The sequence below is a fragment of the Atta colombica genome, unplaced genomic scaffold (assembly GCF_001594045.1).
Source record: "Atta colombica isolate Treedump-2 unplaced genomic scaffold, Acol1.0 scaffold145, whole genome shotgun sequence".
Lineage (NCBI taxonomy): Eukaryota > Metazoa > Arthropoda > Insecta > Hymenoptera > Formicidae > Atta > Atta colombica.
In genome coordinates, this window is record NW_017259234.1 from 1,202,781 (window position 1) to 1,223,633 (window position 20,853).

At 30.5% G+C, this 20,853-nt stretch overlaps 4 protein-coding genes across 8 annotated transcripts; 3 read left to right on the plus strand and 1 right to left on the minus strand.

The window, feature by feature from the left end:
* Positions 1-3,268: 3,268 nt before the first annotated feature.
* On the plus strand, positions 3,269-4,255 carry LOC108685077. Its single transcript, XM_018189707.1, has 5 exons — positions 3,269-3,373; positions 3,454-3,640; positions 3,717-3,804; positions 3,881-3,996; positions 4,121-4,255. The coding sequence occupies exons 1-4, from the start codon at positions 3,313-3,315 to the stop codon at positions 3,923-3,925; spliced, it is 381 nt and encodes a 126-aa protein (XP_018045196.1). The 5' UTR covers positions 3,269-3,312; the 3' UTR covers positions 3,926-3,996; positions 4,121-4,255.
* An 852-nt stretch (positions 4,256-5,107) lies between these two features.
* LOC108685065 lies at positions 5,108-10,403 on the plus strand. Its single transcript, XM_018189689.1, has 4 exons — positions 5,108-5,233; positions 5,848-6,047; positions 8,786-8,979; positions 10,173-10,403. The coding sequence occupies exons 2-4, from the start codon at positions 5,851-5,853 to the stop codon at positions 10,358-10,360; spliced, it is 579 nt and encodes a 192-aa protein (XP_018045178.1). The 5' UTR covers positions 5,108-5,233; positions 5,848-5,850; the 3' UTR covers positions 10,361-10,403.
* A 2,428-nt stretch (positions 10,404-12,831) lies between these two features.
* Positions 12,832-14,756, plus strand: LOC108685063 (motile sperm domain-containing protein 1-like). 4 transcript variants are annotated; one of them, XM_018189683.1, is made up of 6 exons: positions 12,832-12,910; positions 13,419-13,595; positions 13,677-13,840; positions 13,913-14,069; positions 14,466-14,609; positions 14,666-14,756. In XM_018189683.1, the coding sequence occupies exons 2-6, from the start codon at positions 13,451-13,453 to the stop codon at positions 14,695-14,697; spliced, it is 642 nt and encodes a 213-aa protein (XP_018045172.1). In that variant the 5' UTR covers positions 12,832-12,910; positions 13,419-13,450; the 3' UTR covers positions 14,698-14,756. The 4 variants fall into 4 exon arrangements, with proteins under 4 accessions (XP_018045172.1, XP_018045175.1, XP_018045173.1 ...); XM_018189684.1 differs by having other exon boundaries at positions 12,856-12,906; XM_018189685.1 differs by lacking the exon at positions 12,832-12,910 and adding an exon at positions 12,972-13,034.
* A 2,256-nt stretch (positions 14,757-17,012) lies between these two features.
* Positions 17,013-20,340, minus strand: LOC108685051 (eukaryotic translation initiation factor 4E type 2-like). Of its 2 annotated transcripts, none has more exons than XM_018189670.1 (6): positions 20,100-20,340; positions 18,533-18,608; positions 18,211-18,450; positions 17,567-17,719; positions 17,271-17,482; positions 17,013-17,184 (listed from the first exon to the last, which is right to left on the minus strand). In XM_018189670.1, exons 1-5 carry the CDS (start codon positions 20,117-20,119, stop codon positions 17,324-17,326), a joined length of 648 nt encoding a protein of 215 aa, XP_018045159.1. In that variant the 5' UTR covers positions 20,120-20,340; the 3' UTR covers positions 17,013-17,184; positions 17,271-17,323. The 2 variants fall into 2 exon arrangements, with proteins under 2 accessions (XP_018045159.1, XP_018045158.1); XM_018189669.1 differs by having other exon boundaries at positions 18,533-18,617.
* Positions 20,341-20,853: the final 513 nt, after the last annotated feature.

The following is a 20,853-nucleotide window of genomic DNA, read 5'->3' on the forward strand; positions in this document are numbered from 1 at the left end:
ATTTTAATGGACTGTTATTTGTGCGAACCATTAAATTATGCTTTCTTCTGATCAAGAATTGAAACGTATTCTCTAAAATTTTTAGAGCAAAAATCTTTGCAGAATCAGAATTATTTTTTATTAAGACTGGTTCAGTTTTCACTCTTTAAAATAAGATTCCAATCTAATGCATTTAAAGAGTAAGTTAAACCCTTTTTATTTAAAAAATTCACAGATTTTAGAGGGAATTTTCGAACTCTATAATACATGTTACAATATTTTGTATGTATTTTAATGTATAATTTATATACCGTGCCCGTCAAAAATTCCGGGCAACCTAAATAATTTCTGAATGTTTCAAGTTATAGAATTAGCTAGGAGACACGATAGTGTCTCAAAAGACAAGCGACATTATTGTGTTCCTTTAATTCCAATCTATAATAGGTGTTTTCAACTTTAAACCATAAAAAGTTAACCGACTACAGTCAAATGCGAGGAAAATAATTAGCATTGTTCATTTTGTCTTTCGGGAGCTGCGTGGGAGCTCCCGAATGAATCCAACATACTTAAAATGTATAGGATTCACACTATGGCTATCCAAAATTTACTGCAAGTACTAAAAATCTATAGTTAGTAGTGCTACCTAAATATCACCCCAGCAAATGAGAATGGGTTGAAATGAATTGAAATGGATTCAAATTTTCAGAAATATTGATTCATAAATGTTAAAATGAATGCTTTTCAATCCTGAATGCATTTTTATTCATTTATAGGAATTGCATGGAGCATATGCCTTTCAATCTAAAAATAATATTAGCTTTTTCTGTGCACACAACACACACAATTGTGAATACTGTTCAAAATTTTGAATGGAAATGCAATTTTTCAATCCAATTGAAATCTAATTGAATCTAATTGAATTCAATTAAATCCAATTAAATCCAAAAAAAGTATTTACTATTTAAAATACGCATTGGGATAGAAAAAAATTTCAATCCATTTTAATCCATTCTCGTTTGCTGACACTCTATCCTTGTTATTTACGGAACGTTGAATAAGTATGATATGAAAAATTGTGAGTTATATTTGATATAGAAAAAATAAAATGATAGAAATTTTGTATTTCTATATTGCAAAATGATTTACATTTGCATTTACATTTACATTTGCGAAATTTAAATAATATATTAATGTGTGTGTGTGTGTGTGTGTGCGCGCGCGTGCGTGCGTGCGCGCGTGCGTGCATGCGTGCGTGCGCGCGCGCACATGACGCATGCAAGAGCTAGTTGACATATAAATAAAAAACATATAAATAAATTCTTCATTGATATAGTAATGAAATAATTACTTTCAAACAAATTAACACAATATAATAGCTACAAATTATATTTTAGGAGGAATTATTATATTTTATAATTATATTTTAGGAGGTATTTAGGAGGTATTATCCGAAGCGGCTTTATTTTGAAAATACAATGTTCGTCCAAATTGAAGGAAAAATTTGGTTTTTTTTTTCACAAATTTCGAAAATCGCTCGGATTATTTTAACGAAATTTATGTATATTTAAATGATTTCACCAAATTAACCCGAGTGTTTTTGAAATTTCTGAAAAAAAAAAGAATTGAATTTTTTCGACTTTGACATCCTATATATCTTTGAAGTTAATGGTTATTTTACAATGTGCTTTTTATTTTCTGTTTCTTACTTTTTGCTATTTTTTACTTCTTGTCTTTTTACTTCTTATCCGGTTTTTTGTTTTATTGGGAGTATAAATTAGTCCGTTTTTTTGTGTTCAAAAATGCATTTATTTCAAAACAAAATGAACAGATCAATTAAAGTATTGTCCATCATTGCCTACTACTTTTTCCCATCACTCAGGCAATTTTCGAATTCCATCTCGAAAAAATGATTCGTCTTTGGAGGCGATTCAATTTTGGAGGCAATTTTCGATTTCTGTGAAAGAAGTGAATCTGTGACTTGTCAAATCGTACTGCATCCTTCGGAACAATCAGTAATCAGAAGGAGCAATGTCCAGCGAGTAAAACATCCCATTTGAGCGTTTCCAAATATTTTTTTACGATTTTAGCGACATGAGGTCGAGCGTTGTCATGAAGAAGAATAACTTTATCATATCTTTGCTCGTATTGTGGCCATTTTTCTCGCAATGCACGGCTCAAACGAATCAATTGTAGCCGATACCGATCGCCCGTAATGGAATCGCCAGGTTTCAGCAGCTCATAGTAAACAAGATCCTTTTGGTTCCACCAAATACAGAGCATGATCTTCGAACCATGAATGTTCGGCCGTGGTGTTGATGTTGAGGTCGATGGCAACATAGTATTTTTCAGGCTTAGCATAGTATTTTTTCTTCTTGGGGTTGTCATAGAATATCTACTTCTCATCTCCAGTCACAATCCGATGCAAAAAATCTTTTTTCTGTTGTCTTTGAATCAGCTGTTCGCAAGTGAAAAATCGCCTTTCAACGTCTCTCGGTTTCAGGCCCTTGTTTTTGACTCAATGTCCTTGTTTTTGAATCATTCCCATGACTCTGAATAGAATGACTCGTACAGAAATGGCTTGAATTATCTCTAATTCTTTGTCTTCGAATTTTTTTGGCTGTCCAGAGCGAAGCTTGTCTTCAACGCTGAAATCTCCATCCTTGAAACGTCGAAATCATTCCCTACATGGATTTATCAGTTGGAGCAGTGTCACCATAACTTCGACAAGCATAGTTCGATGGACTTCAGCCGCACTTTTCTTCCAATTAAAGCAGAAAATCAAAACCTCCCGCAAATGCTGCTTGGTTGACACAAAATTCGACATTTCAAACTCAATAAAAATTAAGATTTTTGTATGAAACTCAAAACGATATAAACTGAATATTATTAGCAGATGTTTAACCTCTCTGAAACCGCCAAAATCAGTTGTCATTATGAACTATTCATAACAGCTGGAGTCATCTTTAGGGAAACGGACCGAACTAATTTGTACTCCCAATATGTCGTTCGAGATAAAAACGAACTTCAGAAGAAACCGGAAATACGTAGCAAGAAATATAATTGTTGATAAAACGGTTGCAAAGAGAGAAGAAGCAAGAGACAAAAAATTAAAAAATAAGAAAAAAAGCACATTGTAGAATAGGCTTCAGTTATTTGGAACATATGAAGTTTTGTCTTCAATTAATCGCCCTTGAACTTTTTTAGAATACTCAAAGATTATTGTATATTGTAAAAATAATATATTTTTTTAGCACCATCGCTGCAGGTTTCTCGAATGGTTACATCGGACTGTGGCGTCTTACGACTATCTCACCTCTGTTGCTCAATGTACGGATGAATACAAAATTTATAAATGTTTATCAACATTTCTTTGCTCATTACAATGCAATTACTAGTAAGTATAAACTCATATCATCATCTCATATAAGGAGAAAGTGTATATGTAAAAACATATTGTCTTGTCTTTTTGCATAGTGATAGCATTTGTTCCGTATGATAAAAGTCGATTCCTCGCTTCCGCGAGTGTAGATAAATCGTATAAATTTTGGGACTTGGAAGAAACGAGTGCACCGCAAAGTTACATAAAAAAAGGCATAGTATCGAATGGTGCATGGATGATGAATTGGCCATGTGCAATTCTTAGTTTCGACGATGCACTTGGGTAAAATTTATTTGTTGCAAGCAAGAATGATAATTGATAACAATCACAATTCCTTCTGATGTGATTATTTCTTCAGATATCATTATACATATTCCATGATAGTACCGTTGAGAGAATATGGATACAAATATTGCCCAATTTTAGCAACCAACTCGCCAACTTACGTAAGAATATCATATTATCTTTGCTTGTCTTTTTCAATTAATTGTACATTCTTCTAAATAACATTTAACTTCTTAGGGTCTCGCTGTTTCCGATCACGCAAATAGTATTGCATGGCTTTAGCTGGAGAAGTAATGACTGTCTTTCCTCATCAACTATTGTATACAGAAAAAATATTGCCTAAGAAAAGACAGGTAAAAAATTATACCTTCTTACATCGTCATATTCATAAGATTTCTGATTTACAGTTACATATTTTATTATAGTATCTTATTACTATATATATTTTTGTATATATATTTTTTTTGTTTATAACAGTTGAACTCTTTCATTGAGACGGTGGATTTCTTAAACAGCAACATAAAGATAATGAAAATAAAAATAAAGATAAAAAGTATTCCAAGGAATATCACTATATGCCAGAAACCTATAACGAATGCAATAATCGTTTTGGAATCATCTTCCATGATAATTTAATGATAAGTTATCAGACTTATTTTTTTTTTCATTCTTTTTATTTCTAATTTTAATTCAATTCAATTTTCTACAGGATTTGGAAAAATATATCGCTAGGAATAAACCAAATAAGGATACTTTGAATAATGACAAACTGATGTCTATCCCTATTGAGCAATATCCATTTACTTCTGCAAACAGGGTATACGTCAATAATATTTTTACCTACTTTTCTTTTAAACATAACTAAAATATACGTTTTAAAATATAATTAAAATATGTATTAATACGTTTTAAAAGTCATGTATTTTGTTTATAGTTACATTTTCCATATGAAAATGTAACTAGAAACGAAGGATTAATAAAAGGTGAAATAATACATTTTCAAATATTTTTTTAGATGGCTTGGAATCCAAATGCGTGGAGTTATCTATGGCTTGCAACGGGCTATCAAAACGGCTTAGTGAGATTATTCAACTTGAATTTCATGTCTAAGTACCGTGATTTGAACACTTTACTACAGGCGCATGAAAAGTCTACGCTTGACAAAAAAGCACAAGTTAGCATCGTTGCCACATAGACAAGAGAGATAGAGAATTTTATAGATTATCCTTTGTTTATAAAAAAAATCTTGTATATAAAATCTGAAATAAATTTTTGCCCAAGAAAAATTTTCTCCTATGATGTATCCGGCCAAATTTTTGCGAGGCGCATTAAGGGATCCTATTTTACTCGCCATTTCCGAGATAAACTTATTGCCGGCCCTGGAATACCTTTACATTCACACAACCATGAGGCGTAGCGAAAAAAATAATACCGGATGAGATCCAGTATGGGATCGGAGCTCGACAGAGTCGCTATCTCGCCGGCGAGATATCTCCTATCGCTCTCTTTCGACATTGCTGAACTTCGAGTGATAACTTTCAACCGGAAGTATTTACTACCTGCGCCAATCGGACAATCCTTCCAAAAGCGGTAAGTGCGAAATCTCATTTATTTAAAAATATTTTGTATCTCTCTAATAATCGCTTTGACACATCGAACTCTTGCATTCTGTGTTGTATCTTGTTTCTGAAAAGGATCGTGTTTTTGGGATACAAAATGTATTATTCTCCGTCCGCTTCGCTCATGTTATCTGAAAATAGACATTTCCTAATGTATATATTTTAATATCATAGTGTTTAATATATATAGTATCTTTATAATTATTGTATATCGTGTTTTTTATAATTGTAATTATAAAAATATGAATAATATCACGTGTTTAATTCGATAATATTTTTGAAATTTCATTTTCAAGATCGATATATCATAATTGCTTAATTTTAAAAAAATTTTGAAAAATATAAAAATAATTTTTGGAAAGATTTAAAGGGGGGAAAATTATTGAAGATATTTGAGAAATATTATAAAAAATAAATGCTGCAAAGTCTAATGATCTTTGATGTCCAAAAATTTTAAAAAGCCAGCAACTCGATTTTATATTCAAATTTGATCGATACACATAAAATGCGAATGAGTTTCGAATGATTTAATTATCAAAAAAGAGAATTGACCTGTAATTTGTTTTTTTCTTTTTATTGATACAGAAGATGAGTTTCAATCCTATGAAATGGAAAACGAGATCTATTTTATATAGCTTTCTAGGAATTTTACTTCTTTATGTACTATTTGTTTATAAGAAGAAACATCAAGTGATGTTCGAGGGCATCATAAATAAGTCAGATCCCAAACTAGTGTGGGAGTTCGTGGCTGATTTTAGCAACATGAAAAAATTAAATCCAACAATGTAAGTAGGAATCAAACAATATCTTCAAATAAAAAGAATCAATGTTGTATTAATAAAAAGAAGAAAAAAAGAGAGTATATTATAAATCAGGAATAGATATAATTGATGATTGATGAATAAATAAAATTTGTAGGGGTGTGCAAATTAATTCGAATTTGAATCGAATCAAATCGTAGTGGATTCGATTCGATTCGTTTTCAAATCTAAGAGATTCGGAACCGAATAAGTTCGAAATTTCGAATCATCAATTGATGATTCGACGCCTATTTTATATGCTTTATTTATGAGTATCTTTCTCTCTTTCTCTCTCTCTCTCTCTCTCTCTCTCTCTCTCTCTCTCTTTCTTTCCTATATCTCCTGCGACCAATCTTGTTGATACAGTACATATCAATCTTCATGCAGGCGCGCTTATTGGCTTACATTGTGAAGAAAATGCACTGCTACGATTAATGTAAAGCATTTTAAACTTGATTGGCTGCAACAAGAATTAAGAAATGTTATTGGATTTTTCTATCCTATAGCTAATCAATAAACTTAAAATCTTTGTTGTACGACAAATGTATAAATAGTATTATTAAGGTGTTGATATGGTTTTCTGATTGGTTCATAACAATAAGACTTTATATATATATAATTTATACACATATATATATATATATTGGGAGTACAAATTAGTTCGGTCCGTTTCCTTAAAGATTGCTCCAGCTGTTGTGAATGGTTCATAGAGACAGCTGATTTTGACGGATTGATTTCAGAGAGATTAAACATCTGCTAATAATATTCAGTTTATATCGCTTTGAGTTTCATACAAAAATCTTGATTTTTAGTGTGTTTGTTGTTGAAATGTCGAATTTTGTATTAACCAAGCAGCATTTGCGGAAGAATTTGATTTTCTGCTTTAATTGGAAGGAAAGTGCGGCTGAAGCTCATCGAATGCTTGTCGAAATTTATGGTGACACTGCTTCAACTGATAGATCATGTAGGGAATGGTTTCGACATTTCAAGGATGGAGATTTCAGCGTTGAAGGCAAGCCTCGCTCTGAACAGCCAAAATATTCGAAGACAAAGCATTACTCGAAGAAGATCAGAGATCAAACGCAAGAGGAGCTTGCAGAATTATTGGGGGTAATTCAACAAGCCGTTTCTGTACGATTGAGAGCCATGGAAATGATTCAAAACAAGGAAATTGGGTCAAAAACAAGGGCCTTAACTGAAATCGAGAGACATTGAAAGGCGATTTTTCACTTGCGAACAGCTGATTCAAAGACAACAAAAAAAAGATTTTTTGCATCGGATTGTGACTGGAGATGAAAAGTGGATATTCTACGACAACCCCAAGAAGAAATAATACTATGCTAAGCCCAGTCAATCGTTGCCATCGACCTTAATATCAACACTACGGCCGAACATTCATGGTTCGAAGATCATGCTCTGTATCTGATGGAACCAAAAGGATCTTGTTTACTATGAGCTGCTGAAACCTGGCGATTCCATTACTGGCGATCGATATCGACTACAATTGATTCGTTTGAGCCGTGCATTGCGAAAAAACGGCCAGAATACGAGCAAAGATAAAGTTATTCTTCTTCATGACAACGCTCGACCTCATGTCGCTAAAGTCTTAAAAAAATATTTGGAAACGCTCAAATGGGATGTTTTACCGCAGGACATTGCTCCTTCTAATTACTGATTGTTCCTAAGGATGCAGTACGATTTAGCAAGTCACCGGTTCACTTCTTTCAGAAATCGAAAATTGCCTCCAAAATTGGATCGCCTCCAAAGACGAGTTATTTTTTTCGAGATGGAATTCGAAAATTGCCTGAGAAATGGGAAAAAGTAGTAGGCAACGATGGACAATAATTGATCTGTTCATTCATTTTGTTTTGAAATAAATGCACAAAAAAACGGACCAAACTAATTTATACTCCCAATATATACTTGTGAATATCGTCCTATGATCAGTCATTCATAGTTTGTCCTCATTTTAAAACCGTTTTAAGATTTTAATCTAAATGATATTAGTAGTTGTTCACGATTTAATGTATATTATTATTTCTTGTCAACACTTTATTATTTTTTTAATTATGTTAGCAATGAGATATCGATTATATTTGTACAGTGTATCGGGAAACTCAATGAGTTCGTTCAATTTGCATTGAAAAAGATTCGAAGCTGGATCGAAACGTATGTTAAGACATTAGAACTATTAAATCTTATTATGCATTGACATCCTATGTTTGGTTCCAAAAAGCAACTTATGGACTAAAGATTAATCTTAATGGCTTTGTAGCTAATATAGTCGGTTCTTATTTTATGATCATTTTAAGTATACTTAAAACAGTTTTAAAATAATAATAATGTCTTAAAATACTAATGTGTCTTAAAATACTAATAAACTTTCTGATTGGTTCATAATATCTTAAGATTATATTTAAGATCCAACTATGAATACTGGCCTGTGATTGACTTACAACATCTTGAAATTATATTAAAAAACAATTCTCAAATATAAGAACATGATTATGGCCAATATTCATAGTCAGATCCTATATTTAAAACCGTCTTAAGTTTAGCCTTAAGGTATCACGAATCAATCAGAGGGCCGCATTAGTGTTTTAAGACATTACTTAAGACAGTCTTGAAATAAGAACGGCTATGAATACTGGCTTATATGAATAATATCAGCCATAGATTCAAGAATGTAAGCTCTGATTCATTCGTTTAAATTCATGATACAGAGAGGACTTTAATATGCTTGACGAAGGCGGGAATTACGATCACTGGAAATATTCCGTACGGTATACGGAACATCTAAGTCATTTACCGATGATCCGTAACGTAGCGCACGGATACTACGCCGTTAAACCGGACAACCATGGCTACGTCATCAGTTCCAGGCATCTGACTTGCTTCTTCCTTGATTTTGGCTGTTGTAAGTGGAAACCGTTTGCGATTCTGTTCGCTCCATCTCTCACAAATCAGTATACAATAAGTTTCACTTTTTCCTCGCTTAACGCGCATAAATCACTAACACAGATAAAAAATTGATCAATAATTTCAGAAATTTTATAAAAATGTTTAAAACAAGAATAAAAAAAAACATAGCATAAGATGATTTATGCAAAATCAAAATATTTTAATTCGCAATATTTAATTAATTAATTTTTTTCTATTTAATTAATTTATTTATTTATGCATGAGAAATATGATTATTTATTAGCAGTAAAGCTTTACTCTTTTTTGGCTCATTTATCCATTTATTAGTGTTCCTAAACAAAACTTTTAAGTATGATTCTTATACAATTATTTATAACCGTCCCAAGCATAGCAGCACTTGCAAAGCTCTAAAAAAGTGATTATATGCGTTTTTTTAGCGCTTTATTAACGCTTTGTAAGCACTGTGTGTTATTTCAGTGATCTATTCTTACAAGCTACAGAAATAGTAATATTCTTTTGCAAATAAATGCATTAACGATCGCTCTAAATAAAATACCGCTTCCAAAGAATCTTAGCACTATTTTTAAATAATCAACTTTTGTTCACGTGATTTCGTTCATGCGTTCTGTTCGGTTCTGACCGAAAAAAGCATAGCAGGATAAGTATATATAAGCTGCCCCCGGATTTATTCATTTTTTAAAGCTATATATTATCTTTTCGATCATTTTGAAAATTAAATATATTATACTAGATAGAAGACGAAGATCGTTTTAATAAAAAATGGTAGTAGTGTCTCAAGTACATCTTATTAAAAAAAAAAATTTAAAGAAAAACTTTGGGAATTTTTTTCAATCGCTTTCGAAAAAAATTTTGATAATTTTTTTTTAAATATTGCACCATTAAACCTTACAACACATTTTTTTTCGTCGAAATCGGTTCATCCATTAAAGAGAAAATTCAATTTTCACATTTTATCTCTATAACTCCCATAAAAATTTTTTTTTCAAATATAATACATATTTTTTCGAAATTTATTCTTGCATCGCTGTTAATTTATGATAAAAATCTCAACCATATAAATTTGAGAACAACCTACATTCACTTATCCTGCTATGCTTTTTAATGCATAAACTCTCATCTACGTGTTGAGATGAATTGGATATTCTAATCAGCCTGTTTACTTTTTAGTGGAATCTATTTCGCAATTCAGATTCGAAGTACATGGCACGGAAGATACGAGATGCATTGAGACCGTACAGTATGAATGCCCAATCGCATTCTCGCCACTATGTCACAGGGAGGTCATGTATCAACGGAAAGAAATCCTGAAGAGGCTGAAATCTGAGTTTGCTGTTAATAACAGAAGAGAGAATTAGAATCACTAGCGAAATGTTACTTACACATGATGTATTTCTAGCTCATTGCAATCTATTTTTTTCTTTATTAAAATAAAATTTTTAATTGTATGATTAAATCATAAAGTAATATATGAACGCATTATACCTATTTTTTTTAAAAGTATTTTGCATCAATTTTAATGGACTGTTATTTGCGAACCATTAAATTATGCTTTCTTCTGATCAAGAATTGAAACGTATTCTCTAAAATTTTTAGAGCAAAAATCTTTGAAGAATCAGAATTATTTTTTATTAAGACTGGTTCAGTTTTCATTCTTTAAAATAAGATTCCAATCTAATGCATTTAAAGAGTAAGTTAAACCCTTTTTATTTAAAAAATTCACAGATTTTAGAAGGAATTTTCGAACTCTATAATACATGTTACAATATTTTGTATGTATTTTAATGTATAATTTATATACCGTGCCCGTCAAAAATTCCGGGCAACCTAAATAATTTCTGAATGTTTCAAGTTATAGAATTAGCTAGGAGACACGATAGTGTCTCAAAAGACAAGCGACATTATTGTGTTCCTTTAATTCCAATCTATAATAGGTGTTTTCAACTTTAAACCATAAAAAGTTAACCGACTACAGTCAAATGCGAGGAAAATAATTAGCATTGTTCATTTTGTCTTTCGGGAGCTGCGTGGGAGCTCCCGAATGAATCCAACATACTTAAAATGTATAGGATTCACACTATGGCTATCCAAAATTTACTGCAAGTACTAAAAATCTATAGTTAGTAGTGCTACCTAAATATCACCCCAGCAAATGAGAATGGGTTGAAATGAATTGAAATGGATTCAAATTTTCAGAAATATTGATTCATAAATGTTAAAATGAATGCTTTTCAATCCTGAATGCATTTTTATTCATTTATAGGAATTGCATGGAGCATATGCCTTTCAATCTAAAAATAATATTAGCTTTTTCTGTGCACACAACACACACAATTGTGAATACTGTTCAAAATTTTGAATGGAAATGCAATTTTTCAATCCAATTGAAATCTAATTGAATCTAATTGAATTCAATTAAATCCAATTAAATCCAAAAAAAGTATTTACTATTTAAAATACGCATTGGGATAGAAAAAAATTTCAATCCATTTTAATCCATTCTCGTTTGCTGACACTCTATCCTTGTTATTTACCGAAACGTTGAATAAAAAGATGATATGAACATCCAGGTGGGAATCTGAGATGTGAAAATAACTGTTAAGGTTCTATATTAATTACAAGCTGATCGTAAGTTTGTTGCAATAGTCAATATGAAGTGTTGATTTCAAAATACAAACTTCAGATTGATTGTTGCAACAAATTTTGCGATCAGCTTGCAATTAATATATATAAAGTTCGTGGGGTTTTTTTAATACCATCTAACGGGAAAAACGCCACGAACTTTTTCCCATACCTAATAGAACCGGCTTCCTCTCTGGCTGGTATTCATATAGTCAGATCTTATATTCAAGAATGTCTTAAGTATAGTTTTAAGAAGTACGAATCAGTCAGAGGGCCGTATTAGCGTCTTAAGACATTCTCGTACGTCTTGAAAAAAAACCCAATATCCATAACGCTAGAAATCGGTCCGAGACCTCGAATAAAAAAAAAATTGACTATTCGCATTGGTCTGTGACCAAATTGTTCAAATGTAATTTGTTTCTTTCTCTGTCCGACATCTCGGGATCGATTCTGTATCTTGAAATGAGGTGAAAATTATAAAAGTGAACGAATTTACTAGAATACTGATTATTTCATTGGTCAATACTTAGTAAATTTGCTCGCTTTTATAATTTTCACCTTGTTTGAAGATACAGGATCGACTCCCTCGGACCAATTTCAAGCATCGTGGACATCGAGCTTAAGAATGGACTATGAAAACCTAGACTCGATACAGCGTTCTGCTTTAATTACACTGATTACACAAATTCTTTGTTTTACAAATACAAATTCACTGCTTTAAAAACAACAATTCATTGTTTTAAACACAAATTCTCTATATATTGATAATGAATTAAAGCAGAACGTATAGTATACACAGCTCTGTATCGAGTCGAGATGATAGTTACCTTAGACTCGTTTCCACCAATGTAGAATAACTTTAATCTTGGTTCAACTTACTCTTCATCTTTTTTTCAATTTTTAGAACTAGAAAAAGACGAAGAATAAGTTGAACCGAGATTAAAGTTAATCTATATTGATGGAAATAAGCATCAATCTTTAAAGTCTCGAATTTTAACGCTTAATAATTTTATTTACGAGGCCTCGTTTTTCTGCCAGAATTCTTTCATTTTAAGTGAAAACGTCGTACATTTTATTAAAATTTTGGATGGAGATATTCTAAATAATTACCGTAAGGCATAATTTATAAAGTAGCGGGAACAGCCATCTTCTTGCCTTTTGTCTGCTATTGGCTGAAGGTCAGTTAGCAATTTAGTATAGTAGAGTTAAGTAGAGCACTAGAAACGAAACATCTGTGGTTGCAGCACTTGTAGCGATGTATGGGATCATAAGATACTCAATTGTTTGTAAATATTTTACCAATATATATACTTATTTCATATTTCTGCACATTTCTATTCAGCGTGGCGTGAAGTGATGTGAAATCCGATCCAGTGAGGCGACCGGGTTGCTCATCTCTATATGCAAATCGTTTGTCGCAACTTTTAGTTTTTGATTGACAACTAACCGATAACGCTTTACTTCTCTCTGAGAAAGTCGCGAAAATCAAGAAATTTGATGCAATTTTTTGTCGTATACTTAATTCTGAATATGTAAATTAGCGGGTTGTATTTAGCCGCGATTCTGAAACTTATTTTGTACTTATTGCAATTATGAAATATTAATTTTTTAACTTGATTCCATATAAAATTCACAATGCGTGAGTTTTATATAAGATTAAGTTATAAAGAATTAATAACTTGTTTAACAAATAACTTCGATAAATATACATACAATTTTGTATTCAAGAAAAGTGCGGAAAAATATATAAGCTACAAATATTCATGTACAAGATATCGAGTGTTCATCTTGCAGATATATGGATAGATTAAGATTGAGAAGGAACAATGTCATTAACGTCAGCAGCTACTCCTCGAAAATTGCCAATCTTTGTGTTTCCACAAAGTATTACATTCTACTTGGACGACCAGTCCACCCACAAGCAAGTGTTAACTTTGTATAACCCATATGAATTCCCTGTAAAATTCAGAGGTGACTCTTTGTTTTCTTCTTCTTGACAAAAGAATCTTTAACTTTGACCTTATGTCCGTTTAATAAATTCTATTGGTTTAGTATTATGTACTGCGCCATACAAATATCAAGTGGTTGATCCAGAAGGTATAATAAAAGCCAGTTCTTGTGTTGATATTGTTGTCAGACATACAGCAATTTTGGCAAATAACTGCAATGTGATAGATAAATTCAGGATACACATGCATGAATATCCTACTAAGCAGGTAATATAATTTATAACACCAATGATTGGCAGAGACATTCGTTCCAGTTCTAAATTCTATCCATTTTACTAGATAATTGGGAAAAGAGATGTAGAAGCTAAACTTCTCCCTGGAACAGTAGATACAGGGAGAATGACACCAGATCCAGATGTGTTTCAACAACTTCCAATAAATGAGAATAGACAACAAGAATCCTATGCACTCATAGGCCGAAATAAAACAGTAGACAGTAAGTAGATATTTGAAGTTCGCTTTAACTAAATTTGAATTTTTTCGATAAATTGTGAGTTATATTTGATATAGAAAAAATAAAATGATAGAAATTTTGTATTTCTATATTGCAAAATGATTTACATTTGCATTTACATTTACATTGCGAAATTTAAATAGTACATTAATGTGTGTGTGTGTGTGTGTGTGTGTGTGTGTGTGTGTGTGTGTGTGTGTGTGTGTGTGTGTGTGTGCGCGCGCGCGCGCGCGTGCGTGTGCGCGCGCACATGACGCATGCAAGAGCTAGTTGACATATAAATAAAAAACATATAAATAAATTCTTCATTGATATAGTAATGAAATAATTACTTTCAAACAAATTAACACAATATAATAGCTACAAATTATATTTTAGGAGGTACGAATTATGTAGCCCTTATTGCAGGAATTATATGCATAATTGGATTGCTTCTACCCACTGAGGGAGAACAAAATCGCAGAATGCCTGATTATTTGCATCTCTCTGTGAATTTCAAATTGATATTCTCATTTGTATTAGGTATGTATTTAATTATATAGGTAAATGTATGTAGAACTATAAGAATTTTTTTGTAGGTATGGTTGCGAATATCGTTTTAGGACTATAATTATTAAAGTTTTATACAATTGACAACTTTATACATAAGATAGAGGTTCCTAGGATAAAAACAATTATCACAAGACTTTATTACATTAGGCCTCTTTTCTTATAAAATGTACTTGATTCTAGTCTATGATAAATTTCAACATTGTATTGACTAAAGTAGGATTTGTTTTTGTAATTATAATTTTATAAATATATATATATAAATAACGATAAATATTTACATTATATATATTGTTTAAATATATATGACATAAAAAACATTAACTATTTATGTCATATTTTACATAAAAATATCCTATTTTAAAGTGAGATAGTCTTTAAGCGTATGATAAGAGATATTCTGGCTCGTGAACTATAAATTTCCAGGCCTACTGGGAAACTAATGTAAATTTATTATTGAAATCAAGTGATATATATATACCGAAGAAGAATTGTATATGTCTTTTATAAATGGCGTAATATGATGAGATAACATAAAAGTACTGTTAATGTTTATATCACTAGCTTAACTTTTCATCTTTTAATGTTGTACATATAATCATATATATATGTGTGTGTGTGTGTGTGTGTGTGTGTGTGTGTTTTGTGTATATATATATATATATATAGTGATATATCTCGCCATTCATAATATAATCATTTTATATATTCTAATTATCATGATCTCATGTACAGCTAAATAAGAGGGTCTTCCTGTATATAAAGACGGATTGAAATTTAAAAATATGATGGATAATTATCATTTTATTCATCTTTTATTATCCCTACAGTCTCGTTTACAATGTCATATGCATGATTTGATGAAATTAATTCACAATAAAATAACAAAAATTCCAATTAAAAATATCTCTGATATTTGAACTGAAGAAATAGATTGAGTGTGTCTTCTGATTTTTTTTTATACATATAGAAACTTTAGAATTAATAAATGATATTAAGTTTTTTAATAGAACTTTCTTCAAATTTAAACGAAAACTAATAAATATTAATAACCGGGCAATGAGAGAATTAATACATCGCGGTAATTGGAGTGCAATTAATATGTTGACAATTTCACATTAGAAGATTAAATATAAATTGATTGATGTGTGAATGTTTCTTTCAAATCATTTTCAGTAATTTGTTGAGTACAATTAATTTTCTTTCAATATGTTGATATAAACTTTCTTGGTCCATAGTTATTAGAATTTAATTTCTAAAGCTGACAGAGAATGAGTTTTTCTCTACTGTACAGTTGAAAACTGTCATTTTGTCTCTTTGCTGCTTAATCAAGTGACTATTAAAGAGTAATAATGTACAAATTTACTTAAATTATGATAAAATTATATAAATTTATATTTTTCAACTCATCCTGTACCTCAATAGATCAGTAATTCCATATGCAACATGTTACAGTGTAAAATTTTAATCTAATATGAAATATAGAAATATCGGTTGAAAAATCTTGATGAAAGTCAAATATCACCTATGATAACTGTCAAATTTAATCCAAGAGCCATGTCAGTTCAAAGTAATACATAAATTATTAGTCAAACTATTGTAATGTCAATTTTGCAAAACACAATTAAAGTGAATACTTAATGTCCCTATTTAAATTTTTCCATAATGAATAGTGCAGAAACTCCGTATCCGATTGTACGTTCAAACTATTAATTTATAATTTCAATTTGGAATTTGGAATTTGAATGTTTCATATTTCCGAAATTAACTTTTACTCCAATATTTTTTTGTAAGTAATATCACAATATTTTCCCATTCAAATTCATGTGTTCCAACGTATGTTGAGTGATGAATCAATGATTGGTTTTTCTATTTATGTGATTTTTGTGTTCATTAATTCTCTTTCTAATAAACGTCTTTTATTTATCTAACACAGGTTGCATCACAGTCATTACATTGGATCTTGTATACAACATTTGTGTTAGAAATTGGAGGAAGCTCTTTATAGATTTATAGGTTTTAATGAAGGCATCTTTATAGATTTTAATGATTTCTTTCCAATTTAAGACTAGAGAAACAAAGATTGTGTGAGAGAGAATATAGATATATGTTAATTCTTACATCAATCAATTTTTTATTTAATCTGACGTGAAATTGTCAACAATATATTATATTAAATGCATTCCAACGTGATGTATTAATGCTCTCATTGCCTGGTTATTAACATTTATTAGTTTTCTAGAATTAATGTTAATACAAGCAACAATCATTTCAAGAAACCTATTTTCGCAAAACTGGACAGAGATGCAATACATATTCATCTACTCATAGGATACACAGTCACAAATTTTTTCTTCATATTAAACATCATGGAAATAAAGACGTTTATTTATTTATTTTGACGTATAGTCATTATTAACATAAGTTACAACACAGATACTTATGATTGAAGTGTATCATCAAATATCAATGGATGTTTCCCAACATTTCACGTCTTTTTTACTTTTTTCTTATATGTGATCCTTTGGGAAGTATAATAAGAAATCGGCTGTATTTTCAGAAAAACGTAACATAAATTAGATAAAAGAAAAATCTCTCTTTGAATGATTTTCGATGTCAAATTGTTTAAATTACCTTAAATCTATCAGGGAAGTTTTAATATGTCTCGTTTTCAAAATTATACAGCTTTAGAGATTTCGATGTACATTCTTCAAACTGTCGTTGTGAGTTTTATATTCCATAGTGGCGGTAGGTGGAAGATGTAATACTCTTCTCAAAGTATCTCTAATTCGTGCTGTTATCGTCACATCTGACGCTGTTTTATTCCATACACATATTATATCCTCCTATCAAATTAACCAATTTATTCAATAAAAAAAAAAGTTTTTATATTTTATGTAAACTGAAAATAGGCATAATCTCTCGCCTACCTGAAATCTTATAGATACAACGGCGCCACATATTTCTTCTCCTACCATAAATTGTTCTCCTAATATTGCCAATATAAGATTTTCCCAACATCTAGAGACTAAACCTTTTCGTAATCTCACTATCCACTTGCCACCTTTTTGATTCGCTTCGTCCTAGAAAGAAGGAAACTGATACATAATATATATATGCAATAAACACAGTGAATGCAAAAAGCATTCTTGCAGGAAAAATTTTTATAAAAAAAAAAGCTTTATTTGTAGAAAATAAATTAGCAATTTATTAACAATGAATATATTGTTCTAATATAAACAAAATATATATAAACAAAAAAACTTAACGAAAATAATAGTGTTTATAATTTTAGAAGAACTTTTTCTTTTTTAGAATGATCTAAATTTTTCAATTGTATAGATACTTTTTGTGCGTCCACAATAGTACACTTTTTCATTTTCATCATTAAAATAATATATTTTAATTATTATTTGTTCTTAGATAAAATAATTTTACGATAGGTAATCTATTTTATGATTTGTTAATGAATTGTTAATTAATATTTATTTTTTAAAAATAAAGATTTTTAAGATATCTCACTTGTATTAATACTTTTTGCACTCACAAATAAAAAGGAAAAGATAATGCTTACCTCCCACATGGGTTTTATACCAACTTTGAAAAGATGGAAATCTGTATGTGTCGTAAGATCCGATGGTCGTACTAAATGACTGTAAAGACCCCAGAACTGCTCTACACTTGCAAACCTGCCGACCAATTTTAAATTTTGGTCGTAACTTTGTATATTAGTCTTGCCAGGACTACGCCGGCTATACCACAGTGCATAAGCATATTGTAATTTATGCTCATTTGGACTTATCTCTATTGAAGGCTATTAACAAAATATTGATATCTTCAGATTTTTATTGACGCTAATGTACTTCCATCATTAACAAGGTCTCTGTTCTACTCACTAATGGACTCTTTTCTGCTTTTTGATTATCCTTTGATTGAGACTCTTCATCTCCACTGTCTTCTGTGGCTTTCAACCTGTAAGTGCTATCATAATTGTAAATCAAACATAACAGAAATCAAATACCTCAAGCATTTGTTACATATTAATCCTCCAAAACTGATGTCAAAATCTGTAGCGCAGTTATTATTGATGTTGAGTCTGTGAAAACCTATATTAAATTATACTTAATTAATACCTTTTAGTTAACATAAATTTAATTCCATGTGATTAAATAACAATAAAGTCAGATGGATTTGCAATTTTTAATTTTGTGAATTTTATTATTTAACTGATATCTATATATATTTGTAAGCTCTTAAACTTTTGTAAGTTAAAGTAGAATACTGATTTTTATAATGTGTTTTACATAGATGATAAACTTAATGATAAATGATTATTGGAATATGATGAGAAAAGAGAATGATAAAAAGCAAAGACAGAGTAAAGATCCTAGATAAAAAAGAGACAATACATTAGACAATGATACAGAATCTGTTAGCTTACAAAAGAAATGACAACCTTTGATTCTAGTATTATTAACTCTTGATGTAATTTATAATTGATGATTTTATATTATTTTAATGTAGCTAATGAAGAATGAGAAAATGAATAAAGTCAAAACCTACTACTTATTATAGATAACTATTTATTATAGATCATTTTCAAATTTATTAGAATATACTAACATCTTTTATAAACTTGAGTTTGGCTTTTGTTTAATAGATTTTAATTTTTTAAATTTATTCAATTAATTTATAAATGTAACAAAGAATATATTAAGTGTCTTCAATAGGCCTATTATCAGCTCTGGAGGATTAATAAGGATGGCTTTAATAAATGTTGATTAACTTTAAGATGTTTTTTCGAAAAATATTATAAATTGATGCAACAAATATAAGACCTGTTCTTTTTAATTAAACTTCTTGCATAATTCATCTTTCTTGCATATAGTTGCTCTTTTTCTTTTCAACATGGAAAAAAAAAGAAACAAATAAACTATGCAAAAAATTTAGCTAAAAAGAACAGGCCTAGTTTCATTCTAACTTATTGTATTATGCAGAACATTCTTCGAAAAAAAAACCTTTAATTGGCAGAAATACTCTATTTCTAAATAAATCGCCGTGATCTAATCTTCTTTTTCTATTATCAAACAATAAGAAATCAATCATATTTACGTTAACAAAATAGATACCATATAACAAGATAATCGTTTGTTAAGATAAAACGATTGGCTCATAAGAGAAATCATAAATCCTAATCAATATTGGTTATCTCCTTTTCATTGTCGAGAGTTGAAATTGAAATTTCGCTCAGATAAGAATGCAATAGGAACGTTTATTCGGATCGACGTCCTATTATGTATAGGCCCATTTCTAATTAGATTCGATTTAATTTTAATCTTTCTTAATTCTTAAAACTAGAAGAAAATAAAAAGTAAATTAAACCGAGACTAAAGTTAATGTATTATTAGAAATGGACGCGCGTCTAACCTCGAAAAAAAACCTGTCCGCGATAAAAGCACTTACATTTCGAACTTATTGGACATGCTTGCGGCTACCGGGACAAAAATGCGTGCTCCAAAGAAATATTAAATCGTGTACGAATATAACAAAGCTTCGTGAAACTTTTTGACTCTTCACTCACACGTCAACTTTCACACCTGTAATGTTTTTGGTAAACTGTTGATCGTTCAACATCGGCAGCACTATGGTGAAATTAATACGAGGATGTTCTTTTAGTTAAAGTTCTTACATGATTCATTTTTCTTTTTCTCTCGCCGTTAAAGAGAAAAAGAGAATAGATGAACTTTGCAAGAACTTTAAAAAGAACAGACCTAAGGTAAAACTTCAGGATTTTAGATCCATCCAATTAACATTTTAGAATACATCAAGACGCTGTGTTCAGCGGACTTAATAATTGGGTAAATGCTTGATATTAGTGTATTTTTTAAATCATCCAATCAGCATTTTAGATCTGGAAAAATGCATCAATAGCAGCGAGCGCTCACTCAACTGTTGAGTCTCTTGAACGCCATTGGCTAAATATATAAACCAATCATATTGATAAATTTTAGATAATTCTTTAGAATAGTTATCTTCCGATTTCGAAATTAGGCTCATTCGACGCATTTTTGAAACGATGCGTAAAATGAAAGAATCTGGCAGAAAAAATCCGGAACTATCCTACAAAGTGAGTATATTGAGCGTAAAGCGGGGAGCACAAACTCTTGCATAACACATAACACGTAATACATAAGAAAATATATCAATCAACATCCTT

Coding starts and splice junctions, on each gene's coding strand:
- LOC108685077 (XM_018189707.1), top strand. CDS start 3,313: ATGAATACAAAATTTATAAATGTTTATCAACATTTCTTTGCTCATTAC. Junction 3,374..3,453: donor TCATTACAATGCAATTACTA/GTAAGTATAAAC, acceptor CTTTTTGCATAG/TGATAGCATTTGTTCCGTAT. Junction 3,641..3,716: donor AGTTTCGACGATGCACTTGG/GTAAAATTTATT, acceptor TTATTTCTTCAG/ATATCATTATACATATTCCA.
- LOC108685065 (XM_018189689.1), top strand. CDS start 5,851: ATGAGTTTCAATCCTATGAAATGGAAAACGAGATCTATTTTATATAGC. Junction 6,048..8,785: donor AAAAAATTAAATCCAACAAT/GTAAGTAGGAAT, acceptor TTCATGATACAG/AGAGGACTTTAATATGCTTG. Junction 8,980..10,172: donor CTTCCTTGATTTTGGCTGTT/GTAAGTGGAAAC, acceptor TTTACTTTTTAG/TGGAATCTATTTCGCAATTC.
- LOC108685063 (XM_018189683.1), top strand. CDS start 13,451: ATGTCATTAACGTCAGCAGCTACTCCTCGAAAATTGCCAATCTTTGTG. Junction 13,596..13,676: donor ATTCCCTGTAAAATTCAGAG/GTGACTCTTTGT, acceptor CTATTGGTTTAG/TATTATGTACTGCGCCATAC. Junction 14,070..14,465: donor CCGAAATAAAACAGTAGACA/GTAAGTAGATAT, acceptor ATTATATTTTAG/GAGGTACGAATTATGTAGCC.
- LOC108685051 (XM_018189669.1), bottom strand. CDS start 20,119: ATGTCCAATAAGTTCGAAAT. Junction 18,618..20,099: donor ATGTCCAATAAGTTCGAAAT/GTAAGTGCTTTT, acceptor CAATTATGATAG/CACTTACAGGTTGAAAGCCA. Junction 17,720..18,210: donor GTATAAAACCCATGTGGGAG/GTAAGCATTATC, acceptor CCTTCTTTCTAG/GACGAAGCGAATCAAAAAGG.